General features: G+C 36.7%; 1 protein-coding gene across 1 annotated transcript in view; it reads right to left on the bottom strand.

Annotated features, from left to right (window-relative positions):
* Window positions 1–9,483: 9,483 nt before the first annotated feature.
* Window positions 9,484–20,844, bottom strand: part of TMEFF2 (transmembrane protein with EGF like and two follistatin like domains 2) — a 242,590-nt gene continuing 231,229 nt past the window's right edge. The window contains exons 8-10 of the mRNA XM_003907748.5: window positions 15,389–15,512; window positions 13,110–13,268; window positions 9,484–9,874 (exon numbers count right to left, since the gene is read on the bottom strand). Coding sequence (XP_003907797.1) covers window positions 9,778–9,874; window positions 13,110–13,268; window positions 15,389–15,512 — 380 coding nt within the window. The 3' untranslated portion in view covers window positions 9,484–9,777. The remainder of the gene's footprint in view (window positions 9,875–13,109; window positions 13,269–15,388; window positions 15,513–20,844) is intronic.

Genomic DNA, 20,844 nt, shown 5'->3' on the forward strand with positions numbered 1-20,844 from the left:
AGACCTTGATTTCAAAGGAGCAAACAAACAAACAAACAAAAAATCAACAACTTAATCTCTCTAATGCCTCAGATCCTGACAGAAAAATTTACAATGATGAAAGAAAGAAAGAAAACACAGTTGACTGGAAAAATTTCCCCCCAAACTGCGAAGTAACCCTGCACTATCTCCAGACTTTCCAAAGATACCTCTGAAAACCTCTCCCACAGAGTCCTTCCTAAATTTAACGACTTGAAAAAGTCCGTTCATTTAACATTTTGTTGCAGAATAAGTGGGCAGGGATTACGAAGTAAAATAATTTTGTGTTATATACCATGCTTGCACATATTAAATGCAATTCTTGGTTAATGATTTCTGGTTAATGATTCTTTTATAAAAGTGCTTGGTATGCTATAGGTATCTAGTTTATTAGGAATAGTGTTTAGAAGTATTTCTAGGGAAGTTGAGTACTGGGCCCTGAGTTAGTAATGTGATTTTTTTTCAATATTCTGAAGATAAGATCCAATTTGCCTAAGTTCAATTTATAATCCTTTCTTCCAAATGCAATCTGCTCTGAGTATCAGATCGTGTTCTTCCACACTTTTCCTAGGTGCCCACAGGTTATCTTGTTTTCTTTCCCTCCTTCAAAGCCTTTTCTCTACCTATGGTATCTGGTGCTTCTATGGACTAGGTGAAAAGAAGGTTGACGATGTGGCAAAATGAAATTGCCATCTTTTGTGGTTAGCCAGTGCAGTGAGCGTTCAGTCCCCTTGAGGTATTTTTGTGCAGCCCTTTAGAGAAGCATTTTCACGTCCCCACTGAACTGATAACGATGAAACTTCAATCCCCGTTGCCTTCAATCATTTTCTCATTGTGCCAGCTCAATGAATTTTCTTCGACTCCGGTTCTGGCACCTGGTCTGGCAGAGGCGGAGAAAAAGAAACATTCTTTTGGTGTGGTTTGCAGTGAACTTCACTTTTAATTCCCTGCTAATGTGCATTCTGAAGTCCTATTCAGAGAAAAATTCTGTTCATGTTTGTGACAAAAAGCAGGATGCAGAAAAGTGACAGATGTAAGATGAGAGAAGGGGCAGCCTTTAATCATCTTGTTGTCAAAGCAGCTTTGGATTGCCCTTTAAAGAAAGCATTTTCTTTGCTGCTTTTGGAAAACTGGAGACTCATTCTCCTGCCCTTTGCAGATTCCTTACCCAGAGGGTTAAACTCCACACTGTATGCCAAACTGCAAAACCCTAGATCTTTGCTACAAAGCAATCCAGTTTATACATTCACATTTCAAAAGAATTGGATTCCTTTGCTCTAACTAGATAAAAACTCTGGTGACTCGCTTTACACATAATTCTGATGGAAGTTTACACATAGTCCTGACTCAGTTTACACATTATCCTGATCCATAAAAATATATGGCAAATCTCAATGACTAAATAACTCATTTTCATTTATGTTTGGACTAGTTACTTCAGGGAGAGGCTAAGTGTTAAAGCATGTACTGTTTACAAAGCAAAAGCCCCTTCTCCCTTAATCCCTGTGTGACTGTAATTAAGCAAGAGAGTTAATTTTATGTAAATCATGCATTACTGTAATTGGGCACAAGTGAACATTCATGTACATCTTATTTTAAAATGAAATATAATGTTATTATGTGGATGCTGGTGCAGCAAAGTCTCAACCCTCTGGGGGGAAGTCAGCGACATCACTGGCTGTTTACAAGACTCACTCTTTAGCCTGTGAGCTTAATTACAAATCACCCAGCTCTGTTTGGCACTATTCTGTGAAGAACGCGTCATGTGCCTTTGGAGTAGCTGAGAAGTGGAACACTGGGGCTTCCATTCCCATTTCTTTCTTAACCTCCACTTATAGAGCAGTCATTTTTCTCTTTCTACTCATCTTTTCAAACCTAAACAATGCTTTCCAATGGTTTGCTCTGCTTGGCAGTTCTGACCCATATATCCCCAGGCAGACTACAGATGGATTTGTCTTCTGCAAGCAGGGGCTAGTCTGCTTCCTTTTTTAGCTTGTCTTTTCTAATGCTACTCAGGGCTGCTTTATAACCCCAGGATTTTGTTTTCCAAGAGTAGCCAGATCAGATACTATCCAGCAGCCTGCATTTGTGACTGCTACAGCGCCTCCACATCCCTGGGAGGGAGGGCTCGCCTCTGGGTGGAGAGGTTGAGCTTTTCTTTTATTCTTTATCTGGAGAGCAGATCTAGTGCTTTGGGACAAGGTTGCCCTACAGAATATACAAAATCTAATTTACATATCTTGAGGTCAAGATTTGTAAGGAAGAAAATATGTACATGACAAAACTTTTATTTTAAACATATTCTCCTTCTCACCCGGAGTCCTGAAAATCATTTTTGGAGTTGTGCCTTGGCCTGATTCTGCCCAGCCTGCCAAGCCAGCGCCTGTGCCTGCAAACTGTGCACACAGAAGGTTAACCTCCTTAGACTTCAGGGCAAGAGGGCTTCCCAGCGATGCCACCTTTCTGCTCCCTGCTTTCTTGCTGCCATTTCATATTCCTGAAATCCTGATCAGATATTTTAGACTCATTTCTTCTAGAAGGATTATTCGAATGGACAATCTGTTACATTCCTCTTCCCATAATTGCCCTCCTCCTACAATTCAATAGTTTGTTATCTTCATTCCTTTCACCTTTCCAGGGCCTTTGATTTCCCACTTAGCTCTTTCTGGTTCACTTTCTTTTTTCCCCGTCCCATATATTGTCATTTCTTATGCTGAGCGTGTCTTACATGAACTGCCATTGGTCAAGAGGTTACAGAGATGAACAGATGAAGTAATTTCTAGCTAAGAATTTTGTTTTCCCCACAAGTAAGTAGTAAGGAGATAAGTATGTTCTCTAGTGGCCATAACATTTTCTCTTCCTCTTGATTCTTAGAAAAGGACTCCTTCAGGTGACATGTAGTAAAGCCTGTTAGTAGAATTCAGTCTGTCTTTGCTAAAGTAATTCTTCCAGTAAATTTCAATGCCATTTTGCATTAGCTAACTTCAGCTCAGGTAATAGGTAGCAGCTATTTGTATGTTCCTTTAAGTAATACACTATTTGTTTACATTATTTTTAATTATTCAATTTTATGTTGTGTTTAGGCTTGAAAGTTGGTTTGAGTACTTTTGAATATTATAAGATGCTGCATTTTTGAATAAATAAAAGTAAAAATATGTATACTTAATGTCATTGCTATTGTTGTTCAATGTTACACTACTTATACAAACTCCTGGTTCTGAACCAAACTGAATGCCTCAGCTAATAGCAGTGAACAGCTCTTTACTCATACCATGCAAGGCAGAGGAAGGGGCATCAATGGGGAAGGAGAGCTCCAGTTTGAGAAATAACTCAGCTTTGAAGCTAGCACCAATTATGAGATTAGTTTAACTTAAGTGTGAACTGTTGAAAGAATGGCAGCTTCAGCATAATGCATTGTGAGCATGCGATGGTTAAATGGCAAAACCTTGGGCTTCTCCAGCTTAGGGATCAGAGGAAGAGACCTCCACAAGGTGAAAAGAGAAGAAACAAAGCATCCTTAGAGTGAGTGGGGGGAAAAACTGCCTTAGCATCTCTGAATCTACGTAGATATGACTTAGACACAGGGATAATTAGGGAGAAACTGTCAATAAGGTTTCCATGCTTTACGGGTACACTTTGGACAGATGCAGAGCATGAGACTGAGAATGCCTTCAACTGGCATGAAAGTGTGAAGACGAAAGGCCCCTTTTAAGTAGTATGTGAGATGGGTGGAAGGAAAGGTAAAGATGCAATGCAATAGAGATTATCCTCAGCTAAATTCTTTAAAGGCCTCACTGACTTGTAACTAAGAGTGATTGAAATATACACAAAAATTACCCTGTATATGTGTAGTTGGACAAATTATGCTTAATAACTATCAAACTTCACAGCTTATTCTTTAGTGAGGATTCAGTTTATTAATAAATTATTTTCTTGTCTTAAAAAAATTCAACATATATTAATATATTCATATAAATTATTTGAAATGATATACACAAACACCATGGTGCTTTTCTTTTGGTGATGATATTATTTTATGCCTCCGACTTATCTATATTTGCTAATTTTGCCAGTGAATAAAGTAATAAAGTGTTATGTATGTAATATATTTATTAATAATTTGATGAACTTCGTGATAATTTGGGACATAATTCTGTGCTTTGTTTTCATGTCTTTGATTCATTAAAAGGCCTCTGTTTTCAAGGTCTAAGTTCATGGAAAAGAATGAAGCTAGATTGTGGCAGAGAAGGGCTATAATGGAGGATGCTATTGTATGAGGTGAAGAAAAAAGAGGTGGTTATTATTTCGAGAAAGAGAGAAAGTCCAATAAGGGGAGACATCCATAGAGAGAAAGGGAATAAAGCCCTCTCAAAATAAAGCCTGAAGAATGGGTTTGACTATGTGGGTCTTGATAGACGCTGCCTCAGGATGATCACCATGGCTGAGCCGCCTGTGTGGGGAGTGCCTGTGATGGATCAGGAAGACAGGGAGGTTTAGCCACGACAATGGGACCACTGAGAACAGAGGGCCAGACTTTGCTCCTATCCCTCTCTCCCTTTCCCCTATAATACCTGATTTGGGACTTCTCATTAGTTCTGAGTTAGGTTCTTGTCCTGGATTAAATTTGGCTTGGAAAAATAAAAGAACGTATTCTATTCTTCATTTCTTACCTGATGTAAGAGAAAGAGTAAAAATTAATTAAAAATTAAAAATGTACCAAAGATTCAAGTTAAAACAACACATTAAGTATTACTGGAAGTAGATATTAACCAAGGTGCCATACCCAGAGTAGAGGTATCAGTAGATTTCTGTCCACAGTGAGGCTGGAAGGAGGCTTTGAATGTGCTGGGTAGCAGGTGGGACATCACACGTAACTTCCTGATGTTGATTTCGAAGGGTCATATTCATTTGTATATTTATGCACTGGTTATAAAACCAACCCCATTACTTTGTATCATCCTCTGTTTCTCCTTTATCCATCCTTTATGTGAGCTTCCTGAGGATGATGGTATGCATATATCAATTAATTCAATGAAAAACCTTTTATCATTGACATCCAGATGATTAATTATATAACTAACATGTCTACTCTAACTGGGGAAGAGCAACAGGTGGTGCAGGGGTTGCATAATTTTGGCAAAGGGAAGTAGCATCTGAAGATAAACATTAGTAGAGAGGCTGATATGACATAGAGATCATCTCTGTCATATTTCAATAGTCTGCACTGACTTCTCCAGGACCCATGCAAGTAAAGACTTTGATCCTGCAAAGTCACTGCAATATTGACTCACTCATTCCCTGTCTGAAAACACACAAGAGGTTTAATGGTATGTGCTTTATCAGGATAGATCTATTTTAAAGTAGCAGAATGACCTCCCTTTTATTCAGACACAATACCAGTGGACCCATTTGAAAAAGAGATTTAGAGATGCTGCATTGTTTCTTAACTCTATACTGCCTTATTTTCCAGAACCAAAACCAGCTCCCTTGTCTTCAAAGAGATGAGAGATGCTTTTTTTGGGTAAAGATGATTGCTTGATTCCTTCTAACTGTGACCATATGATTCCCATGATACAACATTTAACTGATGAAATATGGTTTCTTCTTATTTATTTACTTTTACAACACTTATTTATCAAATCCCTATAAAATAATTTCCATATATTGAAAGTTCACTGTGTGCATGTCACTATTCTGAGCACAAGTATGGATTGTCATGTTCATTTCTCAAACCAGTCATATTAGACATGGAAGATATTTTTCTCTCCATTTAAAATATGAGGCATAATGAAGTTAGGCAACTAGTCCAAGGTTAGTTAGTAAAGTGAAACTTCGACTGGCAGTCATATCTGCCTTGCTTCAGAGCCCAAGTTTTAAACATTATGCTCACTTTGGAGGCACCCAGTCCTCAGTCACTACCCAGTCACCTTGTCCTATTTTTAATTCTTTGTGTAGAACTTGAAACTGCAGTTTTTGTTGTTGTTGTTGTTTGATGAACCCTCTCCCCACATCCACCTTCACCTCCTCTGCTGAAATGTGAGCCTGTGAGCAGAGACCTGTTAGGCACTGTATTGCTACATCACAGTACCTAGAATAGTGTCTGGCATGGTGTGGGATCCAGTAAATGTTTCTTAAACTAACAAAAACAATTGGCAAGGCACTGATTTTCTGTTTCTTTGTTGCTCCTTTGCTAAGGGAAAAACAGACTTGCATGGACAATGAGGGAACAACATGAAAAGCACTATGAGATAATTAGGAAGATGGCCAAGGGAATCAGAGAGGCTTCACTGATAAGCTGTTATTTGTTCTGGGTTTTGCGAAGAGAAGGGTGTGAAGAAAGCATGAGGAGTGCATAAAATATCACAAGCAAGAAGTCGGAGTATGTGCGGAGAATGAAGAAGTCATTCTGTGTAACTTACTGTCAAGAGGACACCTCCCCAGCCTCACACTTCCTCTTTCCGGGTCCCCAAGCACTCTGAGCTGACCAGTATCAGAGCCTTTGTCACATTCTTCATAATTGTTTAATTTACTTCTCAGTCTTCCCCACAGGACTGTGAGATCTCTGAAACAAGGAACTGGGATGTTCTGATAGTGAACTCCTTTCAGGCAGGGACTCTGCCTTATTTATCTTTGTCTTTTTGTAACTTAGCGTGGTGCTGGTAACTGAAGGCCCTTGCTAAATTAATAAATAATGTACAACGAATGAATGAGTAAATGAGGGAATGACATGGCATATTAGCAGTTTATTTATTTATTTATTGAGACAGAGTGTTGCTCTTTTACCCAGGCTGTAGTGCAGTGGCGTGATCTTGGCTCACTGCAAACTTAGCCTCCCAGTTCAAGTGATTCTCTGCCTCAGCTTCCCAAGTAGCTGGGACTACAGGTGGCGCCACCATACCTGATTAATTTTGTTTTTTTTTTTTTGTAGAGACAGGATTTCGCCATGTTGGCCAGGCTGGTTTCGAACTCCTGGACTCAGGTGTTCCACCCGCCTCGGCCTTCCAAAGTACTGGGATCACAGGCGTGAGCCACCACGCCTGGCCATTAGCAGTTTACTTTAAAACAATTTTGAATTTAAGTTGAGGATAAGCAATAAAAGTAGTTAATATGGTCCTTGGTAGCAATAATAAAAGTATATAGTGCCTTTTTCCTGAATATATAGAATCTTGATAGACAGAAGTGATCTTCTGAACGAGGAAACTGAGATCTGAGATATGAAATGACTTGTTCATGGTACCACAGCAAAATTGCAGGTCTAAGTAGAACTTGAATTTAAGAATGACGGCTCTCAATTAAACTTGCCTTCTACAAGTTCTACTACATAGCGTGCTGGTCAGAGAATTGTGCAATTCTGAGCTCTACACTCAAAGAAATATATTGATAAAGTAGAAATTGTCCAAGGAAGGACAATGCAGATGCTAGGGGGATGTGGAAGTGATATCACATGAAGAACAGATGAGGAAATTAAGGATGTTTCACTTGGAGATGAACAGAGTTGCAGGAAGGCTGTGGGGTGAGTGGGAAAACATGATTTCTTCTTTTTATTTTAAATACATAAGTCATTATTCCTGTGCTCCTAAGAGAAAAAATAGGAGCCCTGGGTAGAAAGCACATAGAAATAAGCATATAGAAATAAGCATCACCTTGATATGAGAAAGAATTGTTTGAAAAATTATAACTGCCCAAGGATGAAATTCCAAATTACCAGAAATATGCTAGTAGAGGCTGGGTGATTATCTGTTAGTTCTAGGTTGTGAGATTTTTTTTTTTTTTTTTTTTTTTTGTAGCAGAGACCATGTTTTGTTTGTATTTCCCTAGGACCTTGAACAGTGCCTGGCACATAGTATATGCTCACTTAAGATTGTTATGCATCTTTTAAAAGAAATTCCTTCATGGGGTGGGTGAGCATGGAAATGGGCAAGAGTGTATTATATTATGAACTCCAAGGACATAGGTTTATGATCATTTGATAAAAATTCACATATAGCAACGCATCCATATCTAACAAATCAAATCATTTCACACTCCTACAAGCAAGAGTCAGTGGAATTGTTTCTTTTAATCTCTATAAATCTCTGTGGATGTTGCACTTTTTCCTCTTCCTTTATGAGGAGGAAGGGTTTCTTTGTCACAGGAATCTTACAAAGGAGACCCTGGCTCGTTACATCTTTCTATCTGTTAACCAAACTAAACTTCCACGAAGAAGGCGAAAAGGAATTTGTCTTGTACAGGTGGCATAGGGCCGATTTATGGGAACATTTGAGTGATGATTATGCCAATAGAGTCACACTTTTCACAGTGATGACTAATCTAGAAAACCAGGTTTTTCAGAGTCCTAAATCCTACTTAGATTGTCACCTTTATTTATGTTTTGACGAGTATTTTAAACATCACTTCAGAAAATAATTTTTCACTGAATATTTTATATTCAGAATGTGTTGATTGGATATTTGGAGTGTCCTTTTTTTTTTTTTTTTTTTTTTTTTTAAAGTCCACGCACAGGTTATTTGAAGGAGACAAAGAGAGCTTTATTTAAATTTACTGTGTTAGCCATGGAAAGCTTTGCAGAGCTAAATGATAATAATTGATTTATTTTCATCTTATTCCTTGAGACTTTTCACAGCTTATTTTTTCCAAACCAAGTTGTGATACCTATTTGTATGCACAAATCAAACAAAAATCCATACCAACTTCCCACTGAGGTTTTTCAGATGCTATAGGATTTTCTTTCTTACCTCACCATATAAATATGCTCAAAACATATCTCTGTTTTCATGAAATATTGTCATCATCCCTTACAAATTACGGTGCTGCATTAGCGATAAAACTATTCGTGGGGTATTGGTTGTGATTCTAACTTCTTTTCAAAGAACCATATACTATAAATATAGTATGGTGCTCTTGAGAAATCACGACTTTGGTGTTTCACATTTAATGGTATTATTACGTTTTTCCCCTGGTAATTCCACCCACCTAAATGGAATGTATTTTGCCACTCTGTGTATACCTAGTATGTAACTTGTTCAGTACCCTTCAGATACATGCACTTAACTGGGGGATTCTAAGCTACTTCCCCAATAAAAACCAATATCTTCTTTCCCTCTCCTTTACGAGTTATAAAACACTTTCCCTCCCCTTCTTCTTTTATTTAGTTTATATGCCAGAGATCTTTCTGCTCTAGGGATGAAAATGGAAGGCCAGGGAAGAAAGTTGATGAAATAGAGATGATTCAAAGATCTGAAATATTTTATCCTCACTCGATATAAAGTAAATTATTTTTTTCTCTTTTCCAATAACCATCATTTCCCTTGATCTTGGAATCACTCAAAACCTAGCCACTGAGTCCTGTACAAACTAATGTGCTGTCTCAAGATGAAAAGAAACATGAAATATTGGTAGCTGTACAGATTGTACTAGTCTGATTATATTTACAGTTATGAGATACCGCAAATTTAAGAATGCCAATTTTTTCTCATCACTGAGTATTTATTATATATAACAAATACATGGGAAAGAAAAAACTATATTGTGTGATATAAATAGTTTATTTACATTACAGAAAAAACATCAAGACAATGTATACTATTTCAAATATATCCATACATAATCAAATATAGCTGTAGTACATGTTTTCATTGGTGTAGATTACCACAAATGCAAGGCAACATGTGTAGATCTCTTGTCTTATTCTTTTGTCTATAATACTGTATTGTGTAGTCCAAGCTCTCGGTAGTCCAGCCACTGTGAAACATGCTCCCTTTAGATTAACCTCGTGGACGCTCTTGTTGTGTTGTCTGAACTGTAGTGCCCTGTATTTTGCTTCTGTCTGTGAATTCTGTTGCTTCTGGGGCATTTCCTAGAAGGTTGGAAAGTTTACAGATCTTAGTCCAATGCTATTACCTAAAGTTTGGTCCTACAATCACAGAGCAAAGATGTGGATTAAGCAAATTATTAAAATATTTCAGATGAAAGAATTTATCATTAGTAGAAACTTGGATTATTTTGGAAAAGTTATTATTTTGCTTCTCTGTGCAGTTGTCTTTAAGTTTTTGTTGGGAATTGAACACAGGCAGAAGCTGAAGAGGAAGACATTTACTTTGTCCTTAACTGCTTACTCTTTACGGCACAAAGAATGACTCAGCACAATGCAATCAAGCAAGTCGTGAGCCCATTTTATCTCACTTTAAAGGTCTTCAACAATTTTATATTTTAAATGTCCTAAGAATGAATGTTATATTGACTTTTCAATGTTATGAGTTTAAATCCTATCAAACCAGCAGAGAATGAGCCAACTGTTAATATCTGATATGTAATGGAAAGGAACATTGTTTTGGACCAGCCTAATATCATTTTTGTACCTTAATAGTATAGATTAAGGACATAAATTGGTACCAATTATTTAGCATCTATAAAAATCTAATATTCAGTCAAATTATCTGAAAATCTCTGATCTAGTATTTTTTTTCTTGTAACAAAAAATGCTTTGACTATGCAAATGAGAATAATGGAAAGTTCATATAAAATTCTATTGTAATAATCTGTGAAGTATCAGAATATATGAAAATATATAAATATACATACACATATATATCATGTGTGTATATGGGTTTATGTATGTGTGTGTGTGTGTATGTAGGTGTATATAAATATATATATGTATAGTTTTAGACGGAGGATAGATCTGTTAAAGTGAACAGGGAGCTGAAATCACATTCCCAGCAAATGGGAGCTAGAAATAAAAGGATCAAAAATCCAACTTCTCAACAGGGCAACTCGTTTCATTTTGAAATACGTCTCCAAATGTCCATATTTTTTGTGACACATGTGGTGTTTAGGAGGAGGGCAGGTGTTTGGCTAAAATAGTAAAGCAAAACAGAAAATATTTTTTTAAAAAAAGAAAGTAGAAAGAAGGAGAAGAGATAGAAGAGAGATGCAGAAGACAGGAGAGACCAGATGAGGAAGATGAAAAATCAAAGGAAATGGGAGGACTTCTGCTTGCTGCAATTTTGTAAATCTTTTAGCAAGACTTATTTTGAAATAGGTCTTGACAGACAAATATGGCCAGGTCATCAGGAAAGTAGGGTTTCTGGGGTTTGGGGACAGATAGCCTAGTTGGAAAGTCTGGTTTCAGAGCAGAATGTTTTCAAGTGAGTGAAATGAATCCACACTGGGAACTGGTGTGCTTTATTGACTAGTATGAATCCTGGAAAGGCTCTAGAAGGTTTGATGGTCTTAAGGCAGATTTGTAAAAGGCATTACAAAATACTAATTTAGTTTATGTGCTATGTCTTCCCCTCAAAAGCCAATAAATTGAGGACAGGTTTTAGTTTATTATAACACGGAAAATGAATAAGTCCATATGCCTTGGAAAAATACTCCAATTTGGAACTCAGTTTAGATAATCTTGAGCATCAGAATACACAAAATCCTTACCAGACACGGTGCAGTATGAGCATGGTGAAGTGCCCAGGCTCTGGCACTAGGCCACCTGGACCCCATTTCTGCCTTTGTTGCTCAGCTGTGTAAAGTCAGCAATTTGCCAACTTCTACCTCAGGGTCTCTATCTTGAAAGCGGAGATAATTGTTCCTTCTCTGTAATGTTATTAAATGTGCATATATATGTGTGTATATGTGTATACACATATATGATACACACACATAATATACGCTTACACAATTTCTCGTGAGGAAAGGACCCTGTATATTTCCGTTGCTTTTATTATGTATGGGAATGCAACTGTGATTCATAACAGAATTGAAAACATCTGCTAAAGTATTTACAGTTTTGCATTTGTGTCAGTAGTCGAAGTAGCAATCACATTGTTGAGATTATATCCATTAAATATAGGTTTTGTTTTTCATGTACTGATATTGGCTAGATATTAGAGTAATATGGCACAGTTTCCTATGTTTCAGATTCTTTTCTTTTTCTTTTTATATGCATATTTTTGGATTCTTGTTATCTTTATGTTCCCCAGAATCTATTTTAATATAATCACTTGGCATCTAAACGTGAGAGTCGAGTTGATGAACTCAACTCGGCTTAGAGCAGCCCAAAGCTTTAGTCGATGATCTTCCCTTAAGCCTTTAGTCCAGGCGAGGATTTATGAACCACATTTTGTCTTTTTCAAGAGCAAATGCAACACTTGTCCTAAAAGAAGATAGTGCAATACCATACTGAAATGTATTATGGCCCTATTTTCTAAAGATATGATACTTTCTTTTATTTTTGTATCTGTTCAAAACAATTTTTAGAGAAATATTTTGATTTACTGGAGAGCTGCACAAATGAAGAAAGTCTAAAAGCCTTGTGAATTTGGTGAAAATCTTAGAAACTTCCTTGGAACTTTTTATAGAAGAGTGAAATCAAGTCAGTAAGGACTATCTTCAATGACTTTTCTGGTTACACACAACATAAATGATACGCATTTGGCTTAAAGTCCAGTTCTTGGTTATCATTGGTTTGTATGCTAATGAAATTAAGCAATACTGGCCTCATTCCTTTACTCCAAGCCCAATGTCAGACATTGCTAATTAATCATGGTTTTCTTTTCTGTTGAAACTGATGGAAACCCCTGTGTCTTTCAACCTGATTCTCCAGGAAACAATTGCCTTTTGATTCGGCTGGGAATTTGATATAAGAGTTTTTTGTGATATTTGCTGCATGTTTTTATGTATCTATGGTTTTCATTTACCATAAAAGTACAACTACATGTATTTGTGCATTTTGTGACTGAAAACTATTTTGTCATCCTAAGATAAAAATGTGTTTGTTATTATACCAAGATATGTTAAAACTGATTCAGGTACATAAGGATACTGATTCAGGTAGATAAGGATACTAATTCAAGTGGGTAAAAATAAATAATCTTTATCATCAGGCAAAATTAAGGAAGGTAATTTGTACCACCCCAATATGCTATTGTACCACTCCACTGGCTATTCAAATACTCTTATGCTAAGGACATAGGACTCATAGAGAATGGATGGCCACAGAGTCCATGAAGGAACTCAACTCAGAGGGATCTGATTAAATAAAGGAGGAACAATATATCCCTTTATCTGGGTAGCCACCAAGTGCTGTTACTGACCTTGTGATGCAGAGGACCACCACACAGATGACAGCAATCTGAATCGTTCCAATCACAGCTGCGATTAAGACATACTGAAATCGTACAGGACCGGGAACAACGTATAGAACACTGTAGTCCTTTTTTTCACAGTGTTGTCCAGTATAACCAGCATCACACCTGGAAGAAATTATAGTGCCCAGTTACCTGTAGCTGCTGCCTTCATTTTTATAGTTGATTGATAGGCATTTATTTTCATCACAAAATTAGGGCTTTTTGTGTCCCTTTCTAAATAAATATTACTTTGTGGTTATGGCTCACAACTACTTATTTTCAATAAGATGTCTTTGTGTTTCTCAGTTATAAGATATGTGGTTTCTTTTTACATTTATGATAGTAATTTCAAAGGTAGGAGGATTACTCGATAATTTGTTTTTGGTGACAATATAGAGAGATAATACATGTCCAAGAAGGACTGTTATTTCTATATTTTCTGAAAGATGAGCTTTACATGTTATTTAATTTGCTCTTTAATCAACCTAAGTCAACATGTTTACTTGAAAAAGTATTTGTTTCTGATGACATGGGTATAAAAATTAGTCTGTTTGTTTTGGATGAAACATTCTCTATGCTATTGTCAGAATAAATGTTGAGAAATACTCGGATCAGAGTTACAGGATGAGTCATTAGTTTTCTGGTCAAAAAATCATCTGCTGATGATAGAGTCAAATTTTGTTAGAAAAAAGTAAGTATGGTGTAGGCAATATAGTTCTGCAAAACAAGACAAGGTAGTGTTCATCTGAGAATGAATGTTGCCTCTCCCACTCAACCCTCATGGAAAGCTCAGGTAGACAATCTACATATGAAAATTAGCATGTGTCTATTAAATGAGAAAATAGCTCATAAGAAAACAATACTTAAAGGGGATCAACATGTCATTGATTTTGTGGAACTATTCTATTACTTCACTTTGAATTTCTTATAACTACATCCTGAGAATTTTTTTCTCTCCATCAGGAAGGGTTTAATAATAATGACACTGCTGGGGAGTGAGCGGGTAGCAGGAGTAACTTCTCAGTTTTGTTCACTCTGCCTGACTTCAGTTGAAGGCCTGTGCTAGTATATTTTGTGGAGGGAAAACATGAAAGGAAGACAGCTCTAGGTGGAGGGGTGGAGAAAGGGAGGAAGAGTGGGAGGGGGAGAGACAGGGAGAGAAACTTTCTGTTGTAAATGAAAATACAACCTATTTCATCATATGCCACTTGTACTTAATGTAAATAAAAATAAAAATAAATCATGTTTTCATTTTGGCTTTGCCATCTCTGAAATAATTATATTTTAGACATGAATACACAGGAGGTATTTAAATAAATATATATTTGTACATATATAAGAGATGGGGTCTTGCTTGGTTGCCTAGGCTGGAGTGTAGTGGTGTGACCATAGCTCACTGCAGGCTTGAACTCCTGGGCTCAAGGGATCATCCCATCTCAGCTCTCAAGTAGCTCCTGGGACTACAGGTACATGCAACCCTGAATGGCTAATTTTTAATTTTTTTATTAAAAAATTTTTTTTTTTAGGGATAGGATCTTCCTTTGTTGCCCAGGCTAGTCTTAAACTCCTGGCTTCAAGTGATCTTCTCACCTCGGCTTCCCAAAGTGTGGGATTACAGGTGTGAGCCATCATGCCTGGCCAGTATTTATATTCATAAACTAAATCCAGATAGGCAATTTCTTTGTGTCTCTACTGAGTTTGAAACTGTGGAGGTATAGCTAATGATTTCACTTTGCAAGGCTCCATGGGAGAGCAGATCTATAGAAAATAGTGAATGCCTGGCAAAACAAGGATTGATGATATTTATGAGAAGACCTGAAGGACTTAGGAAGAGATGAACTCTGAGAAGCAACTATGCTATCTAAAATACATGAGGCTTCATCCATTCATTTGTCTGATAAATACTTACTGAGCACTTGATATATGCCAAGTACTATTCTGTGTTCAGGAGAAAGAGAGGTAATACAGAGGAACTGGTACCTTTAAGGAGCTTATAATGCACAAAGTACAATTTCAAATTCTACTAGAAGAGTTTAGTAATGTGTTATATAGTATGTAAGGTGCACACATATATATTTTTTAGTGTGTATGTGTGTGTGTGTATACATGCACAGGAGAAGCAGAGAAAAGTTTTGTTGCTGATCACCCATTCAAGAAGAATGTCGACCAATTTTCTATAAACATCACAATTTAGTTTCTACATATTAACTTTATACATTAACTATGCTTACGAGTAAAAATGTTACCTGCAAGACGGCTCCTGCATATTGATAGAATGCTCACACTTCCCATGCATGCAGAAGCCATTGTAATGTTCCGGACAAGGTATGTGGTGTTCTCTGGCACTTTCTTCTAATTTGTTAGCATTCTCTGTGAATACAGATAAAAGCAAGCACCCCCTATAAATACTTTTTTAGCCTGGTAAGATCAACCAGTACATTAAGAAGCAAAGCTATGGTAGGCAAAGATTTTAAAACGGCAAGAACTAAAGGGCTATGCTTCAGAAATAAGAGGAAGAAAGAACTGAAAGACAGACATCTTTACAATTGTGTTTAGAGATGAAATTTGCAAAATTACCCAGTGCTTTTTATGCTTTTATGCAATTTCCTACGTCTTTAACAGCTAGTGGTGTTTCTAGGACTTGTCAGACAGCTTTAATTTTCCTCGCATAGGGACTGTACATTGATCATGAAATACTCCAAGAAGAAATATCCTATTTTTTAAATTTCAAAGCCCAGAATAATGTCCTTAAGAGTAAATTGCTGTAATACCTTGATACTTTCACAACACGAGAGCTTAAAAGTTAAAATATGGCCGTGTTCAATTGTTAAACACACGTTTTTCAAACCGAATGCAAATTTCAACAAATGTATTCTTTGAGGCTTTTAAAATCTACTGCAAACATGATTTTCACTAGCATCCATACATTTTTTTTGTTGCCAAAATAAACCTATTGAACAAGAAAATGTCATTTCAAAATAACTTATGTAGATATCCACATAGTAGACACTGAATACTATAAATATATTTAAATGCATATTTGGCCTATATTGACAATGCTATGTGAAACCTAAACTCATGATAAAGAATAAACACTAAAATGAACACTTTTGCGTGCCATTACAACATGTTCTACTTGTTTTGCCATGTTTTCGTAGGTATTTGAATTTTTTTGACCATTGTTAGTCCAAATACATTTGCTTCATATTTGTAACGTCATCTTTAAGTGTCTTTTGAGTCTTAATATGTTCATTTCATGATAAAACTTTTGCCTTGAGCTTTCACTAAATCTGAAATATGACATTCTTGAAAATTTCTGCCCAAACACATGAGAAATATAGATTTTATGAACTCAATCTGAAGACATTCTTCAATCTGAAGGTACTCTTCAACACCCTAGTAATTAGTCAGCAGGAATGGAAAATGGCAAGTGAATTCCTTTTTTATGAAATGGGTTATTTCCATATAAGGGTTTTTATTATTGGCAGTCATGGATGATAAGCATATTCATCAGGAGAAAAAACATGCCTCTGGTATTAATGAATCAGACAAATGTATTATTTATGATTAAGCAGAGCTGCAAAATATCTATACATCTTTAAGATCCAGATGCCATCTGCAAAACATTAAAGTCTGAAAAAAATTGTAAAATATGTATAGTCTTTTCTTGTGTAGAGATATTTATATGCATCATTATGATGGGCAATATTTTATGTTACACACCCAAATTTGTAAGGGATTTACCATCAGTATACTAGAGAGCCTGTAGATGACATTTAAATCATTAGTTTGTTTCTTATCTGTGTCTCTTTAGCTAGGATGGTTGGTGATTTTTTTTTGTTTGAATTACAGTATTTCCACATTGATAACTGCTATTAAACTGAACAAACTACTTCCATGGAGAAAACTAAGAATGTATAGAACTTTTTTGGTTTCTTCCCTCTTCTTTGAAGTTACTTTGGAATTTTGTGGTATGATGTTTTTGGTAGCAAGTGCAGCTGCAGTAAGCAAATACACCAAAATTAAAGTGGTAGTGTTGGGTGAAATTTCCCACATGGGAACATGTGACTAAAATGGAAGCAGGGCAATTTGTGAACCCATGGAGGAGGCTGTGTTCATTCTGTGCCAGGGCCGGGGGCTACACACCATAGCGCTCAAACCATGCACCTGCGGTTTAAAGGAGACGTTAGCAGTGGGGTTTGCCAGTCACACTGCCGGTGTAATGAACCAGCTCTGATTTTCACTTTTATTTCTGGACCTTCTTCCCATAACAAACTATTTGACACTTCTATTTAGGGTTCATTAGTAACCCCTCAGTGCTTCTGAACACCTGCATGCAGGGAAATTTTCTGTGAGTTCCCTAAATTTCAGTTATACACTGTCTTTTCAGCTATAGTATTTTTCAAACACATCTTATTAGGACTATTTTTCTTTCTGTCAGTTACAAAAGAATATCAAGAATTTTTAAAAGTGAAAATCCAGTTTTTAGTCTATTTTATTTTTAACACTGTACCTCATCCCATACTGACAGTTTGTTTCTGGATTCGTGCCATATTCACAATTATGAACTGAAGTATAAGGGAAAAATAAGAGCTTGTTTGAATGAGGCTGTTGCCTTAGTGTGGTAAGACATGGATATTTTCACAAAGTTCATTATCCAGCCAGGGTGATCACATGGGCAGGGAATAGTTTCCATCGTAAAATCTGGTAATCAGTTTACACTATTCCTTATGAGTTTGGAATGCTCTGTTATGCTGCTCATAGGATACTGTCAAATAAGAAAGCAGAGAGACTGAAAATAAATGAGTAGAAGAGGGCCGGGCGCGGTGGCTCACGCCTGTAATCCCAGCACTTTGGCAGGCAGTGAGGCGGATCCACAAAGGTCAGGAGAATCCCGGAGACCACAGTGAAACCCTGTCTGCAAAGCCAAGAATAGCGGTGGTGGGCGCCTGTAGTCCCAGCTACTCAGGAGGCTGAGGCAGGAGAATGGCGTGAACCCGGGAGGCGGAGCTTGCAGTGAGCCGAGATCGCGCCACTGCACTCCAGCCTGGGCGACAGCGCGAGACTCCGTCTCACAAAAAAAAAAAAAAAAAAAAATAAATAAATAAATAAATGAGTAGAAGAAATGATCTCTGGGCAAGAAAATGAGGAATCATCAATATATGTCAACAAATTTATAGTCAATCCAAACAAGTAAATCAGTTGATTGAAAACCTGAATATATAACCACTGCTAGTAATGGAATAGACATATTTTAGAAATGAGATTTTAGTATATTAAGAAGAGTAGAAACACAGAAATCTAATATCCAAACAAACATGTATATGAACCATAGTGTTTGTGATCTTAATGTTTATGTACAGTAGCTATTAAGCAATAACAAAGCATTGAACATTTTAAATTATATAAAAATTATATGTATATCGGGAAGTCTGCATGTTTCCTTCAGTAGCTTATGATTTAGACATTGATTTCTCTGTCCTCCATTTAAAAAAAGAGGTTTAATGTAAGGGTTGTGCTCTTTCTTCTAAAACAGATAAGAGGCTGTAGTAGAAACTCTTCATGTCTCTGTTTAAAATCCTCAACTAGTTTCCTGTTTACATGTTTATAAATGGTTTGTTCTAGAGAGTTCCTGACCTTTTGAAGAACAATTTCTGATATAATCTGAGTTGTTTGCAGCAGAGCTAATAGGGCTCATGCCCATTGCTCGTCAACACTTCGGTCAAGAGCTATTGAAGTGGGCTGTTCTATAGTACAGCTACACATATTGTTTCTACCCTGGTGCTTGCAAGGAAGGAAACAGGGAAAGCTAAAGAGACAGAGAATGGCAAATGGTGAGGCCTTACCTTACTGCAAGTCAAGTAAGGTTAAGTGGGTAGAAAGGGGGCAAAGCCAGATTTAGCAGTTCAGACTTAAATCAATACAGTCCAGTATGTACATGCGTGTGTGTGTATGTGTTTACCATTGCCCCTGTATTCCTTTCCCTAAAAAGCTGAAAATAAGATGTTGTTTAGATAATTAATTTATCAAAAGAACACATTATGGATCAAAGCAGAAATATTACAGTGTAAAATTTGACTAAATCCATATTTCTATAAAAAAGAATGTTTCCCTTTGGACAAAGATTAAAGGTTGGCCAAAGAAGTTCTGAAAGTTAAGTTGTATTTTCTATCCAAGTGCTTTCCAAGTTGGTGTGTTTTTGTTTTTTATTTTGATGGTCTTACTCTATTACCCAGGATAGAATGTAGTGGCGTGATTTTGGCTCACTGCAACTTCCACCTCCTGGGCTCAAGTGATTCTTGTGTCTCTGCCTTCCTATTAGGTGGGACTATAGGCATGTGCCATTACCCTGGCTAACTTTTTGTATTTTTTAGTAGAGATGGGGGTTTTCCATGTTGGCCAGGCTGATCTTGAAGTCCTAGCCTCAAGTAATCCACCTGTCTCAGCCTCCCGAAGTGCTGGGATTACAGCCGTGAGTCACTGCAACCACCCAAGTTGGTGTGTTTTAAAAAACCAACCTGAACTAGCAAACCCAGAGTCCCAGGTGCAGAGACAGATGCACCAGGTTATTAGTTTCTGATGCTATTAAATATTTAGTCAGTTAACCCATTTCTCTTGTTCTGATGCTCTACTGCCTAGTCATTCTTAAAATAATTTGACTTCTATGTAGCCTTCACATTGGAATGGCTTTGACAAAACAACATGAATATCTTACTCATTTAACAGTTACATATTTCAATTGAGAGAAGTGACTAGTTCCGAATTTCTGTTTATTTTTTGAGGGTGTTACATGTTAACTTTCTTCAGTCCACTCAATTCTGAAGTTTTATAAGGTCAAACTTCTGTTGTACAGACCAGAGAACTAGACCCTACCCATTGTTCACTACAGTCTGCAAGGCCTTTGGGGGCTGGGCGAATGATATTTCTCTGGTAGTGCCCTACTTTAATTAGGACTTTATTTCAAATGTAATCAAATTCCTAGGCCACTGATTCATCCAGAAGAGTCTGATTCTGTGTAAGCATTTCCGAGTAAATTGAAAAGATCCTAAACTAGAGGAAACATCAGGAATTTAGTGGATGTTTTAGGGGGGCAGATCTCCACTGCATATTTTTAAACAACTAGAGCTGTTCAATACGAGAATGAGTTCTATTGTAAAGTAGTGGGCTTCTGGTGGTATTGAAAGGAGCTGTGTGGCCCTTTCTCAGGAATGTTGTAGACTGTTAATGTATATTGATTAGATTATTTCGGAACTCTAAGTTCATTGAATTCTGAAAGTAATATTTATTTCTATTGCTAAAATTTACTTATGATTAATCATGAATATTTACTAACATTTATTATAAAATATTATTTTGATATGCTAGGAGAAAGATGTCGAGAAATAGAGATATTATTTATATATGTTAAACAAAATAAATTACTTTTGCCTTAATTATGGAACATGTTACCTTTTGAAAGGGTATAAAATATCTTGCATTTTGACTATGTCGGTAATTCAGACATTCTAGCAGAGAGAACCTTTACTATGTAATGTATTGCCTTTCTTTTGTTTAGTGGACCTCAATTCAATTTTTAAAATCATGCTTTAACATCCCATATGATCTTGACATGCACAAGCATGTGAGTATTACAGTTTGATTTATTATCTTTTCAACTATCTTTTGCTGTTGGCCCACAAAATGTGTCATACTTTTATAGAAA

Source organism: Papio anubis, chromosome 10 (assembly GCF_008728515.1).
Source record: "Papio anubis isolate 15944 chromosome 10, Panubis1.0, whole genome shotgun sequence".
NCBI lineage: Eukaryota > Metazoa > Chordata > Mammalia > Primates > Cercopithecidae > Papio > Papio anubis.